Source organism: Cololabis saira, chromosome 5 (genome assembly GCF_033807715.1).
Source record: "Cololabis saira isolate AMF1-May2022 chromosome 5, fColSai1.1, whole genome shotgun sequence".
NCBI lineage: Eukaryota > Metazoa > Chordata > Actinopteri > Beloniformes > Belonidae > Cololabis > Cololabis saira.
The window spans coordinates 38,749,437-38,762,487 of NC_084591.1; the positions used below are offsets into that span (position 1 = coordinate 38,749,437).

At 38.6% G+C, this 13,051-nt stretch overlaps 1 protein-coding gene across 1 annotated transcript in view; it reads left to right on the forward strand.

Annotated features, from left to right (window-relative positions):
- LOC133444303 (voltage-dependent calcium channel subunit alpha-2/delta-1) overlaps positions 1-8,271 on the forward strand; it is an 88,695-nt gene extending 80,424 nt beyond the window's left edge. The window contains exons 36-39 of the mRNA XM_061721974.1: positions 14-143; positions 1,496-1,608; positions 3,239-3,321; positions 6,320-8,271. Of these exons, the coding sequence (XP_061577958.1) occupies positions 14-143; positions 1,496-1,608; positions 3,239-3,321; positions 6,320-6,430 (437 nt within the window). The 3' untranslated portion in view covers positions 6,431-8,271. The remainder of the gene's footprint in view (positions 1-13; positions 144-1,495; positions 1,609-3,238; positions 3,322-6,319) is intronic.
- Positions 8,272-13,051: the final 4,780 nt, after the last annotated feature.

A 13,051-nucleotide genomic window follows, 5' to 3' on the forward strand; every position in this document is an offset into this window, starting at 1 on the left:
TTCCCATTTCCAGTGGAGTCGGCAGATGAGGAAATATCAGATGCCATGTTCAAGGAAAGCTGCATCACAGAGCAGACTCAGTACTTCTTTGACAATGATGAAAGATCGTACTCTGGTGTCCTGGACTGTGGAAACTGTTCCAGGTATGTCCACGTTTGTTCGTACGAGTACAGTAACTCTGTATACGCACCCATCTCTGTGACCTCCTTCAATAACCCTGTATATGAGCAGTGCTGTTAAAGATTCTCTACCTTTTATCTATAACTGGGCACCCTTCTGTTTGGTTTCTGAGGACTGGACCAGTTAACTGTTAGTCTTGTGGCCCTCTTCTGTTTTCTTCTCTGATCAGACACAGGTCACCTTGATCTGCCAATGACCACAATGGCTAAGGGAGGAAAAGCTTATTTTTCTCTCTCTCTCTCTCTCTCTCTCTCTCTGCAAATTAGCTAGTTTGAAGTAAAGCCAGAGAGGAAATGAAGAAAAATAGAGTATTTGCATGTTTACTCTCCTCTGGCTGCCTTGTGTGTAATATTGGGTTGTGTGTGGAGGAGCTTGTCTGTAATTCCTGGGTGTTATGACTCTCACACGCGTTCTGCTTTACTTGCCAGTTTAACAACTGTAGACGCAGAAATTTTAATGACTACCATAAAATGCCAATCCCAAATGATTGGAAGATTGTATGTCTACTTCACATATTTGCATGTGTTTATGGGTATAAACCATAAACACTGTGTCTAAATACAAAAGGCTGTTGTAAGAGATGCAGTTTTGGAGGTGAACCGAAGTATGATATCCTTACCCTACAGGTATGTCCACATCTATATGAACTAGGGATGGGCGGTATGGACTAAAAAATGTATCACGATCATTTCTGGCATTTATCCCGATAACGATAAAAATGACGATAAAAAAAATACCAATTCAACTCCACCTTTTCAACTATAAATCTAATTCGCTCTCAGATCCGCCATGTTTGTTACACAAAAACGTCATCAACGGGAATTTATCCTTTCTTTCTTTCTTTCTTTCTTTCTTTCTTTCTTTCTTTCTTTCTTTCTTTCTTTCTTTCTTTCTTTCTTTCTTTCTTTCTTTCTTTCTTTCTTTCTTTCTTTCTTTCTTTCTTTCTTTCCTTCCTTCCTTCCTCCTGCTCTCTCCCTCCTTCCTTCCTTCCTTCCTTCCTTCCTTCCTTCCTTCCTTCCTTCCTTCCTTCCTTCTTTTTTCCCTTCCTTCCTTCTTTCCTCATGCTCTCTCCTTCCTTCTTCCCGTCATCTTTTCTCCCTTCCTTCCTTCTTTCCTTGGTTTCTTGCTTCCTTCCTTCCAAAAATCAGCTTTACACAAAAACGTCATCAAGGGGAATTTATCGTTTTTACCACGAGATGACAAATTCTTATCGTGAGGAATTTGTTTGACGGTATATCGTGAACGGTAAAATATCACCCATTCCTAATATGAACACAGACTGTGTGTTTATGTGTGTGTTTACGTGTGTTTTAAGGATGTATCGTGCCGAAAAGCTTCCAAACACCAACCTGGTGTTTCTGATCACTGACGCCAAGGCAACGTGCTTGTCATGTGACCCCAGGCCGCTTCGACAGGCCGAACAGAACTGTATCCTTTCAGTCAATTTGTAAAATCAACCTCAGTTGTAATCCCTGCATGCGCTCCAATCATCCATCCATCACTCGCAGGATAGTGAGGCTTTAAACTGTCAAAACAAGGACACACACCTACTGAGCCTGTAGCAGGTCCCAGGTGCACGGAGCAGTATACCAGATGCACGAATCCAAAAGGTGGTCTCACGCTGCCCTTCGATTGAGCCTCTTTGTATAAATTCATCTGGTCCACAGGCCGCCTTCGGGTTGAATTAAGGTTTACGAGCAGCAGTGTGTCTGAACTACCTACGTGCAAATATGTTCAGGATATGTGTTTGACAGATGTGTCATATATGGAGCTTCCTGCTGATGCAACAGGAAAGGTGTCACTGTCAGAAGTCACAGTGGGGTTGCAGCCGGGGCCTCCAGGTGCTCAAGCCTTGCAGAGCCATGTGAAGCCTCGTTAAATTTAAATACAAAAAGAGTGTGAATTAGGAAGCGTTAAAAGGAGGCATAATAAATGTCATCAGAAACTTGGCATAATCTCTAAACCATCTTGACAAATATCTTTTTTTTTAATTTCTCACAATTCATAAGAAATAAGCAGCTTTGATGATTTAGATCGTAGGGTGTTTTCACATCTACGAGTTGTAGTCCGTTTGGAACAAATTGGAGTCTCTTTTTCCCACTAACTTATTAACTAACTAGTTAACTAACTAACTAACTTGGTTGTTTTTAAATCCAGAAGACATAGAACATAGAAGGAAATATAATTTCAAACATCAGCATGCAAGGACCACTCTTAAGCAGGTGTGTACATCAGTTGTGGGAGTAAAACTGTGGAACTCTCTACAGAATGATTTAAAGGAATGTACAAATTTACTTAGGTTCAAAAAAATGTATAAAGATAAAATATTTAAGTTATATGATCATGAATAGACTGGGACTTAAGCAGTATTATTAATATATGTGGTTGGTTCTATTTAAGTGTATATTTTTGTAAATATTGGTTACATTGACTGTTCTTTTTGTTTTGGTATTTAATAAGGGGCAGGTAAAATAAGACTTGTCTTCATCCTGCTCCTTTTCGGTCATGGGTGTGTAGATTGACCACCATGCACGAAATAAATAAATAAATAAATAAAAAAAAAAAAACTAACTAACTAGCGTTGCTTTCCAGTGTGGTTTATTTTATTTATTGGGAGCTCACGAACTGCACAACTGCACTGAGACCGCTAAACAGAGCTAAAACTGGACCAGAAGGCTGGAATGACATGATTTGGGATGGGATTTCACAAGTCTTTTGCATCAAAACTTTTCTCTTCAGCTTTAAACGTTTCTTCAAACTGAGTTGCTTGGTGAGAGTGATAAACAAAAATCAATAACCATGTCGTCAAACCAGCAGAATTAACAGTACAGGACCTCGTTCTTGTATTTAGATGTTTTGGTCCCACCGTAGACTCATCTACCTCCGGCAAAGAGGTTTTCATGTGCTTTAAAATTAGGTACACTTGGATTTTTCTCTGAAAAACACTGAACCAAAATGCTGCAAGAACTAAGAATCGAAAGCACCTTTTTATGTATTAAGTAGGCTATTAGGTAAAACCTTTTGATAGTAACTTGTGTTTTCCTGAGTGTCTGTTCAGCTGAAGGTCCAAATCCATGCGAGCTGGCTCAGAACCCGAGGTACCGGAAGGGGCCAGATGTGTGTTTTGACAACAATGAAAACGTAAGACACAGACATACATGTGGCTTTGTTGTCCCGGGAATATTGATGGGAAAAGGATTATCATTGTGATTCGTTATTTGCCATCCTACAATACAAGATGTTTGTTTTCTGTTGTTTTACTTTGATTTATAAGCTGCTTTAAGCATTCTTCTTTTTTAAATCAAATTGGAATTATTTATATAGCTTACTCTTGAATTTTCATTTGCCATCACTCATCAGTTCTTCATTCTTTTTTTTCTTTTTTTTTTTTATCCTGCGTCCCAAGGATGAGCCCTTGTGCCCAATCAGCAGAGGTTCTACACTCAGCCCCACACCATTGTTGTTATTTACATTTGTCTTGAGTTCAGGATCAGCTATGCGCTTCACAAGGCTTCATTACTGACATAGCCCATCAGGTAGTACAGAGACATATCAAGTTTGACAGCTTGTTTAATGCCATATAATTCATTCTTCAAGAGATATCATGTCATACTTGCTCATTACCCATTTAACCAATTTTCAGACCATTCAAGTGCCAACCCTTTTGGGAGGAAATTGCAGTCTATTAGACACTTTTTTAATTTTTTTTGTCAGAAAAAAATGAATTCACACTTTTAAATTCTGTTGAACATTATCAAACGACGCTGTCAGCTTCAAAAGTGAAACTATTATGCAATCCTTAGGCTTGATCAATTGTATTTGTATTATACTAGCTTCTACTTGCCCTCCATCACACAGGAAGTATGATAAGACCATCTTGTGTTCAACGCAAGGAAGTATAGTTCTTCATGGGTAGGAGAAACTGTCATTTCTAAGTAAGAGCCTACATTTGTATCTGGTACAGTTTGGCTGCACAGTCAATTAAAAATGTCTTTTTATCAAAAGCCTCCTAGTTATTTATGCCGTACTAGCCATCACTGTCTGAAATCCACCGTACAAGTTGAGCGTTTTTCATCACATGTGAGGTAAATGACGTTCAACAAACAGATTTGCGACTACGTTGAGAATAACTGGAGAGGAGTGAATGGACTGAGGGACTTAGGCCACGGAAGTGGAAACCAGGCGTATGGACAGTCACAGGGGTATTAAGCTTGTCCAAGCTGCTATTTGATATAAACTGCACAATTTTATGCCAAAAATTAAGTTTGTTGGGTTTCAGCTACTTAATTTGAAATTAAAAATACCAGCAAATGCACGTCAGGAAGAGTTCACTGATAGGAAAATGGGATGTGTGTGTGTGTGTGTGGGGGGGGGGCTTGGGTGCTACTTGTGTTAAATCAGTGAAACAAAAGGTTCAGGCGAATAAATCCTATGTGGGAGAATTACATCACCAGCGAGCTTTGAGCAATTCACAAAATGTCTAAATATTTGGTTAAAAATGTTTTCCATATTTTTGGGATTCCTGCCTTTCATTGTATCATAATGGCGTAAATCATACACACAACAGGCTACCAATTCAAGAGTGCATGTTTATGTTATAGAGAGGCCTCGCTGGGAAGCAGAGAGGAGTGGACGGATGGTTGAGGACGTAGATGAAAAGAGTAAAAGTGGGCTGTGCTGCTTTTCCTCTTTCCAGCTGTCCGATTACTTTTGGCTCCCGTCCTAGCAGGAAGACGCTCCGTATCCAGGCCAGTCCATTTTGTCACTGGAGTAAACAGAGGAAGCTTCACATGGCTTTCCTCCCCTTTGAAAAGAGAAGACTCCCACCTATTTCTCCAGGGTCTTTGGCATGGATGGATATCCTGAATACTCCCATCAAATAAATAAATCATAAAATGAAATAACATTTAGAAATCAAAAAAGAAAGGGAGCCTCACATTGAATCAGACAGATATGCTACATTTCCCCAAAGTGCATGAAAAAAAAAACTGAATTAGATGAGAGGCATTTTAAAAATGCACCAGAGCATTTAGATTAATATTTCAGGTGTGTTTGCTTTCTTGGTGTAAGCAAACGTTACTTATGTAAGCGAATATGAAGCTCATTCTAGCTTAGCCTGCTTTGTTAGCCTGCCATAAAGAATTTCATATCATGACGTCATCTTTACATCTCAGTAGGGCTGGGCGATATGGACCAAAAGTCATATCTCGATATTTTCTAGCTAAATGGCGATACTCGATATATATATCGATATTTTTTCTGTGCCTTAATTGGGGTTTCCCCCAAAGCATTATAGCATAGCATCTCTGTTAGCTTCATTTTTTTCTGAGGCAAACCCTTAAAAAAAACAGTCAGTTTTAATACAAGGGCCTCGTGCCAAATGTCACACAGGTTCCTTTATTAACAGAGGTCTGCACAATATCAAAATGTATAAAACAAATGAAATAAAAATAAACTGCCTGCATATATAGAATAAAAATGCTTCTTGAATAAAATAAAACAAATATCCCTTTCCTGCATAACAATTAAATTAAAATACACTGTACAATTAATACAGTGTAGACAGTAACAGGCGGACTTTTCCACTGAGGTTGACAGTTGTGCAAATAACAAAACATTTGTGCAAATCTCAAATAAAACATTCAAGTCAATTTGTCACAAAATAAGCTATATCAAAATCATAAAAAAAAAAATGTAAAAAAAAAAACTTTTTTTTTTTTTTTAAATCGATATAAACGATATTGTCTCGTACCATATCGTGTTTGAAAATATATCGATATATATTAAAATCTCGATATATCGCCCAGCCCTACATCTCAGTTTCTTCAAAAACATCTTACCAGAGAATTGATGATGCCTTCAGTTACACGTTGGTCTCCTAGAGGTCTCCTAGCTCCAGTGTTATTGTGAAGTTTCAAATATCTGGGTGATTCAAATACTCTTTTCTAACTCATTGTTCTCTAAAATGTCCACATATGTCCAAGTTGAAACTGAGATAATTCCAAAGGTGAGATCATACACGACCACCAGCATGAACCATCAGTAAGAAGCTGAAGTGGCAAATGCCGGTTGTTTCAGCAGATTTACTGAATGTAAAGCGAGTGTATCTTAACTTAATAAGGTCTGATTTGTCCAACAGGAAGATGATTCGGATTGCGGAGGAGGAACCGTCTTAAGCCCAAGTCTCGGTCCAGTTCTTAGTCTCCAGCTGCTGCTGCTGGGGCTCACCAAATCTCTACAACACTCATGACCCCTACACACAGTTGCACGCTCACTCAGACTCTGATGACCGTCACATTAAAGACACACAACGTACACCACACAGGATGTATGCAGAATATTTGCAGAACACAGCCGCTGTCTGCATTTCCATTCTCCAAATGCCAAAGGGTGCTCATTCACTTCCTCGTCATCATGTTCAAATGTAGAGCATTCAGCTGCACTCATTTCCATCAAAAAACACCTTAATCCTCTCCTATGGTGCAAGAGTAAGAGCTAACCAAACCCTTTAATTCTGCCTCATACGTTTTCTCTGGTCTTTTGAGCCGAAGTTGAAGAGTTATCCCACTATGCCAACTGAAAATCATTGAAAGACTGTATGTTCGCTGACAACATTGATTCGTGTAGTTGTCAGTATTGTTTGTAGGTTACTATATTTATTGCGTATTGATAATGATGCTGTAATGAGGCATACCGTTATGGTTTAATTGTGTTTTTTGATGTTGATTACCTATTTATCCACGTCATGTCTCTTTGCAAAAAATCAACAAATGTTTTGCAACTAGCTCGGTGTTGTATTGGAGCAGCATGTGCTCATATCAGTACAACGTCGAAGACAACACCTACATGCTGACACCAAAGCTCAAAACAGTACCAAGCAACCACGGAGGGATACTGTCCGACTACTACAGAGAATGTGCACTCGAGTTTATTTCATGAGATTTCTCAGATTTTACATCAGCATTCATGTTACAGCGTTAGATAGGTAACATACAGTACATCGCTTAGAAATAAGAGAGGTGAGGTTGCACCCGACTTGAAAATCTAGTATGAAATTCAAATTCCAAAAACATGTTTGTACTTGGACTGGCAGCTTTGGTTGTCCTCAGCAATTTGATGCATCAAATTCCCAGTGCCTACTTAGTAGCGTGAACAGTATAGTACGAATGCATCAGAGTTGTATTTTTACCATGTATGCCTCCATGCTCATGCTTGCTGCGGTATAGCAGGGAGGGAAGCCCTTATAGTAACGTGTCATGAAATGGGCCAAAATATGCTGCTGTCCCATTCAGAGACATAACGTCACAATGAAAATAGCCAGTGACTTTGATTTAGGGAGAGGAACACCATTCTCCTTTCATTATGGGAGAGGATTATTTTCCTCACTGGAGAATACATACCTAAACCAGACTTGAGCTTGCAGCATCTCTCTCTTTTATTAATCCTGTTTCTGTTTCCTTTCCGGATCACCAGACTCAGGAGCCAAGATGACTTGTGAATGAGATCAGCATATCAAAATGACTGTTTATTTGTTTTGGTCTTCTTGCTGTGCTCTTCCTGATGCTTGTTTCCATTTGGATTGCTCTCTAAGTGCTGTGAAGCAGATGCCGAACGCTCGGTGTCGAAATGCTGCAAATGTCATGGGATGAGCTTGTTCTGTGTTTTGAAAACTGTCTATGCCTATGATCAGCATCAGGGCCTGCTGGAGAGAACACCTGGAAAACACTGCTGACAGTGGTATTTTTGCATTGCCTTACTTTATCATAAGTCACGAAGATCACAACTAGGTTAAGTTTTTGTATTTATTTTTAAAGCTATTTTGATAATAAATATTGAGTTCTCTCCATCTAGCCTTTATGGTGACATGCTGGTGTTGAGTGATCAGGTTCTGCTGTCTATCAAAGTCGCGTGTTGACTTGTGTTTTACCCCAGGGATCCCGTGTCTATGTGCAGGCATGAGCGTGTCCCTCCAATTTCTGATTGTGCTTTTCATGAAATACTCTTTTGTGGAACTTCATTAGCCTGAATAAATTTTGTATACGTTTGTACACTACTATTTACTGTATAAAAGAAAAAAAAAATGAAACGGGAGGAAAAAAAATGTTTATAATATTGTGTTGATTATTGTGCAAATATATATTCACAATAAAAGTGTTGTATTGTTATGACCTGAGTGTGTCCTTTATGTTCTCATCTGTTGCTTCAGCAACACGACCATCTCTGGCTGGGCGTTTCTAGCCTGTCGCGTCTCAGACACTATGAAGCATAGCTGCGAATGATTGCAGCAAGGTGATGCAGAGCTAGAACAAGATTTCTTGACTAATTGTACTCTTGGTTCTTCCTATATTTATTTACTGGAAGTGTGCTGCTAGTGTCTGATGTAAAGCATTATGTCTGTGTCTCTCCTTTCTCTGTTCATCATTCTCTCTCTGTTCTCCCTTTTCCTGCTTTGTCCAGCTGGCCTCCAGCAGGAGGATCCCCCCTTATGATCCTGGTCCTGTTCAAAGTTTCTTCCCTCCTAAAGGGGAGTTTTTCCTTGCCATTATTTGGCTTAAGGTTTTTCTCCCATTAGGGGAGTTTTTACCTGCCATTGTTTATGTTTATGTAATAATTGTCCGGGGGTCATGTTCTGGGTCTATGAAAAGCGCCTAAAGACAATTTATGTTGTAATAGATGCTATATAAATAAACTTGAATGTAAATGTAAATGATTGCACGGTGGCTTAGTGGTTAGCACTGTTGCCTCACAGCAAGAAGGTTCCCGGTTCGACTCCCAGGCCCAGCAGGGTCTTTCTGTGTGGAGTTTGCATGTTCTCCCTGTGCTTGCGTGGGTTTCCTCCGGGTACTCCGGCTTCCTCCCACAGTCCAAAAACATGCATGCTAGATTAATTCATCATTCTAAATTGCCTGTAGGTGTGAGTGTGAGTGTGTCTGGTTGTTTGTCTCTATATATGGCCCTGTGATGGACTGGTGACCTGTCCAGGGTGTAACCCCTGCCTCTCACCTGAAATGAGCTCTGATAGGCTCCAGCAGACCCCCCTGACCCTGCAAAGGATAAAGCGGGTATAGATAATGGATGGATGGATGTAAATGATTGCTGTTTGAGAACGTGTTTTGTTGTCATTGATAATCCCAATATTTCCCTGTATGAATTTTAAGTAGTAAGACATTTTGTGTACGTGCATGATTTTTACATTCACTTTTACAGTAGTTATGAATGTATGTATGTGGACACTCCTTTTTCTTTAGTTGTTTCCTAATAAAAACACAGTTTGCACGACAAATGAACAGACGATGAAAGCAGTACGAATGAGGAAGGACAAATTATGAGAACGGAGGGCAACGCTGAACCTGAGACACTTATCAGTGAAGTAGAGGGATAATAGTAATTTGTTGTTCTAAATTCTGGACTCATAAACAGCCCGACTGTAAAAATGTAAGATAAGTGATCAGCGCTGTAAGTTAAGGGCAGAGAAGAGTACAGAGTACCCGAGTACAAACAAAAACAGCTACAGCCTAAATGCAGCCATTGTAGATACAGCATGAGAGAAAAAAAACCCATGTAATACTTTATCTACAACGATTGAACGTATTGTAAACTACATCATGCAGCCTTGCATGAGGATAGTCATGTGGGACGCAAATGTACAAGCAGAGAATAGTATGTTCCTTGTTTTTGTCTTTGAAACATAAAGTTTCAAAAGTTTTGAACGAGTAAATTGAAATAATTTAAAGATACATTACAAAAGGTCTTCTATCAACACCGATGCTGCGATCCTTGAGTAACTGTTACTCATAGATGCAAATATTTACCGGACTCACAGTTAGATAAGAACTCATTATTACAGTAACAATGTGAAGCAAACACAGAACAAAAATCTATATATTATTCTCATAAAAGTATCTTTCTTTTCACTTTCCATTTTACCATATAATGTTTAAATCGCTCTACAAATGTGTCTGGAGAATATAAAAGGTACATTCTCACTGCTTTTTCTTCCGTCATAAATCCCGGTTTGTGTGTGGGGGAGAGGCATGCACACTAATTTTGGCCCCTAAATGCAATACTCATATGGTGATAAATTATTAAAAAATACACTTTAAAAGGTTATCAGAACATAATTTGGCAAATGTCTATACTCATTTGTTGGCTCTGATAAAGATGGGACAAAACACCTCAAGAACAACGTTACGTATATGTAGACATACAAGAAAGCTTCTGATAGCTAGTCCAACCAAAGTTTGCTTGAGAATATATTCAGTTGGATATACAGGAAATGCAGAGCTGACAAATAATACAAAGAAAAAAAATTGATGCTCTTCATTTCAGTAATTTGCATAGTTCAAAGATTTGAGACACACAATGAAAATCTTGTTGGTGTGACATTTGACTCTATTCAATACATTTTATAAAATCCTTCTTTGATGCGTGACTCAGGCATGCTTAGAGACACTTGAAAGCTAGAAAGCTAAACCAAATCAGAGCTGCTCAGTGCAGTAAGGGGACATGTCAGAGACATCATGTGTTTTAGGACGGGTTAATAGTTGAATAAAAACGAGAACTATACCAGTTCAAGTACACAAATTCCAAGGTCAGGACTGTCTTCAGTGGGTCATGGGCTTATGCCTCAGGTAAAGGGGAACTCAGGTAAAGTATGTACAGTAGAACTATTCCTCAGTTGTTGCACGTTTTTCTATTTCAAGCATTTTGCAAGAAAACACCAGCTCAGTCATTAAAAACGGTTATTTGCGGAATGAGGCTGACTGTTATGTCAGTATGGTTTCAATTTTGATGAAGTGAGTGAATAGTTTTACTAGTACAGTTATTTCTAGTACAGCTTGTAATATATTAGTGGATACTCAGCTATAGAAATATATTTATGAACTTCAAACTCCCAGGTAAAGTTCATGCTTGAGTCTTTTTGGAATTACTTCTCAGTTCTTGCTCTTTTTAATTCCACCTTTTTGCATGAAATCACTACATAAGTTAAAACTCTTATACTTTCTATTAGATCATTAAGGGGTGATGGCGGAGCCCAAAGCCAAACGAGTTGAGACCCACTGGTGTTGAGCATCTTTACATAACCTGTATTTCTATTAAGGATTAGATATGTAGCAAATATCTTCTTTAGAACCTCTTTGGCCACCCAGGTAGATCTACCCAGTAGATATATTAACGAAGTGGCCATAGTTTTTTCAATTATTAATAAAGTATTTTGAATTGAATTGAATTAAATAGAATTCCCATTTGAGTTCCTGCCCTTCCCCAAAGACGCACACATACACATGCATTTTCATATGACACAGAGTGAGGGGAATGCCACCAGCTCCTTCAGGTGGAAGTGAGCTGTGCAAATGATAACAAGTGTGTGCCCGGCAGTGAGTTCTGACAGAGCTCTTATCCCCATGTTTCTAATTCTGTGGTGCCCGTTGCAGCAACATAACCGACACAGACATCTTCCTTATCTCCAGCCCGGAGCAATGGTGGAAGGCCAGAGCCTAACACTGCCGTTAAAGAGCAGATGTCCGTGCCATACACTTTACTTGATGGCACTTGTTTGTCTGATGGTAATCTAAGAGCCTGTATGGCCATCGTTTGGAGTAGTGGGTCTGACGATGTTTGTTTTTCTTGGAAATGCATCAGGCTGGGAGGTCGTTGTATGTGTGCTGCATAGGAATAGTCTAGAGGGAACGCTGAAATGGGATACTCTTGTAAATAGGCACCAGGTCATACCCTCTAAAATGCCTGGTTTAAGAAGTTACAGATGCAGTAAAAGACAGAGGAATGTCTTACATCTCTTTTAAATTTGTAATTTAGAATTTTTCATGAAGCAGAAAGTATATGTTTCTACCACAGAACCAACCAGAAGAAAATGTCACCAATTCAAATCATATTTCTAAAGTCCTTTTAATAAAAGATAATAGGTTGAAACATTGATGTTATAGCCTAAGCAAGGTCTTTGTTAACTAAATAATTCATGGGAAAAAAAAGCCTGAATGACATGGTGATGACATGTACTGTCATGAAGATTGCAGAATGGTGTCACAGAAACGTTGGAAATATTAAATCATCTTTCAAAATGTTTGTGAAGCTCAAGATGTATAATGACTCAAACCATTCACAGAGGAAGGACGAGATGATGCAGGAGATTAACCGGTGCAGACTTTAAACCTCTCCGTCGAGAATCTTCTTTGGAAACATTTTGTTTTGTTATTAAGAGTTGCTCATGTTATTGTATTTCAAAAGGGTTTAATGTCAGTTTGGAAAAGTTTGGGGAAACGAAGACATTGGATATTGGCATTTTCTGCATTAAAAATGTGTGATTACTGTGAAGAAAAGCGTAAGCCGCTACTACCTGGAACTTGAAGGAAGGCTGGTGGAACCAAGAGGCTATACATGTGTCTATCTGGCTTACGAGTCCTACACAATCAAGGTAGTGAAGAAAACTGCAGTTCATCATCTGACCACTAAGGGCTGGCTCCAAAATCTCACTAACGTCATAAACCCTTTACTCACCAGCCTGTTCTCAGGCTTTTGCTCTCTAATCGCATCTGCCCCTGTACAAGGGACTCTGGTAATTAACAGGTTGTCCAACTTTGCTGCAGAAATAAACATATTTACAGCCTGGTTCAAAAGATAGTTTTGATCCCCATGACTAGATTTAATATCTATGACAACTGTATATGAGGTACCTTAACATGGAAATGTGTATATATATATATATATATATATATATATATATATATATATATATATATATATATATATATATATATATATATATATATATATATAAATTATATAAATTATATAAAGCCAAAAATGTATGTTTATGTTTAATTGGGAGTATGATCTTTTAAAAACTGTTGGC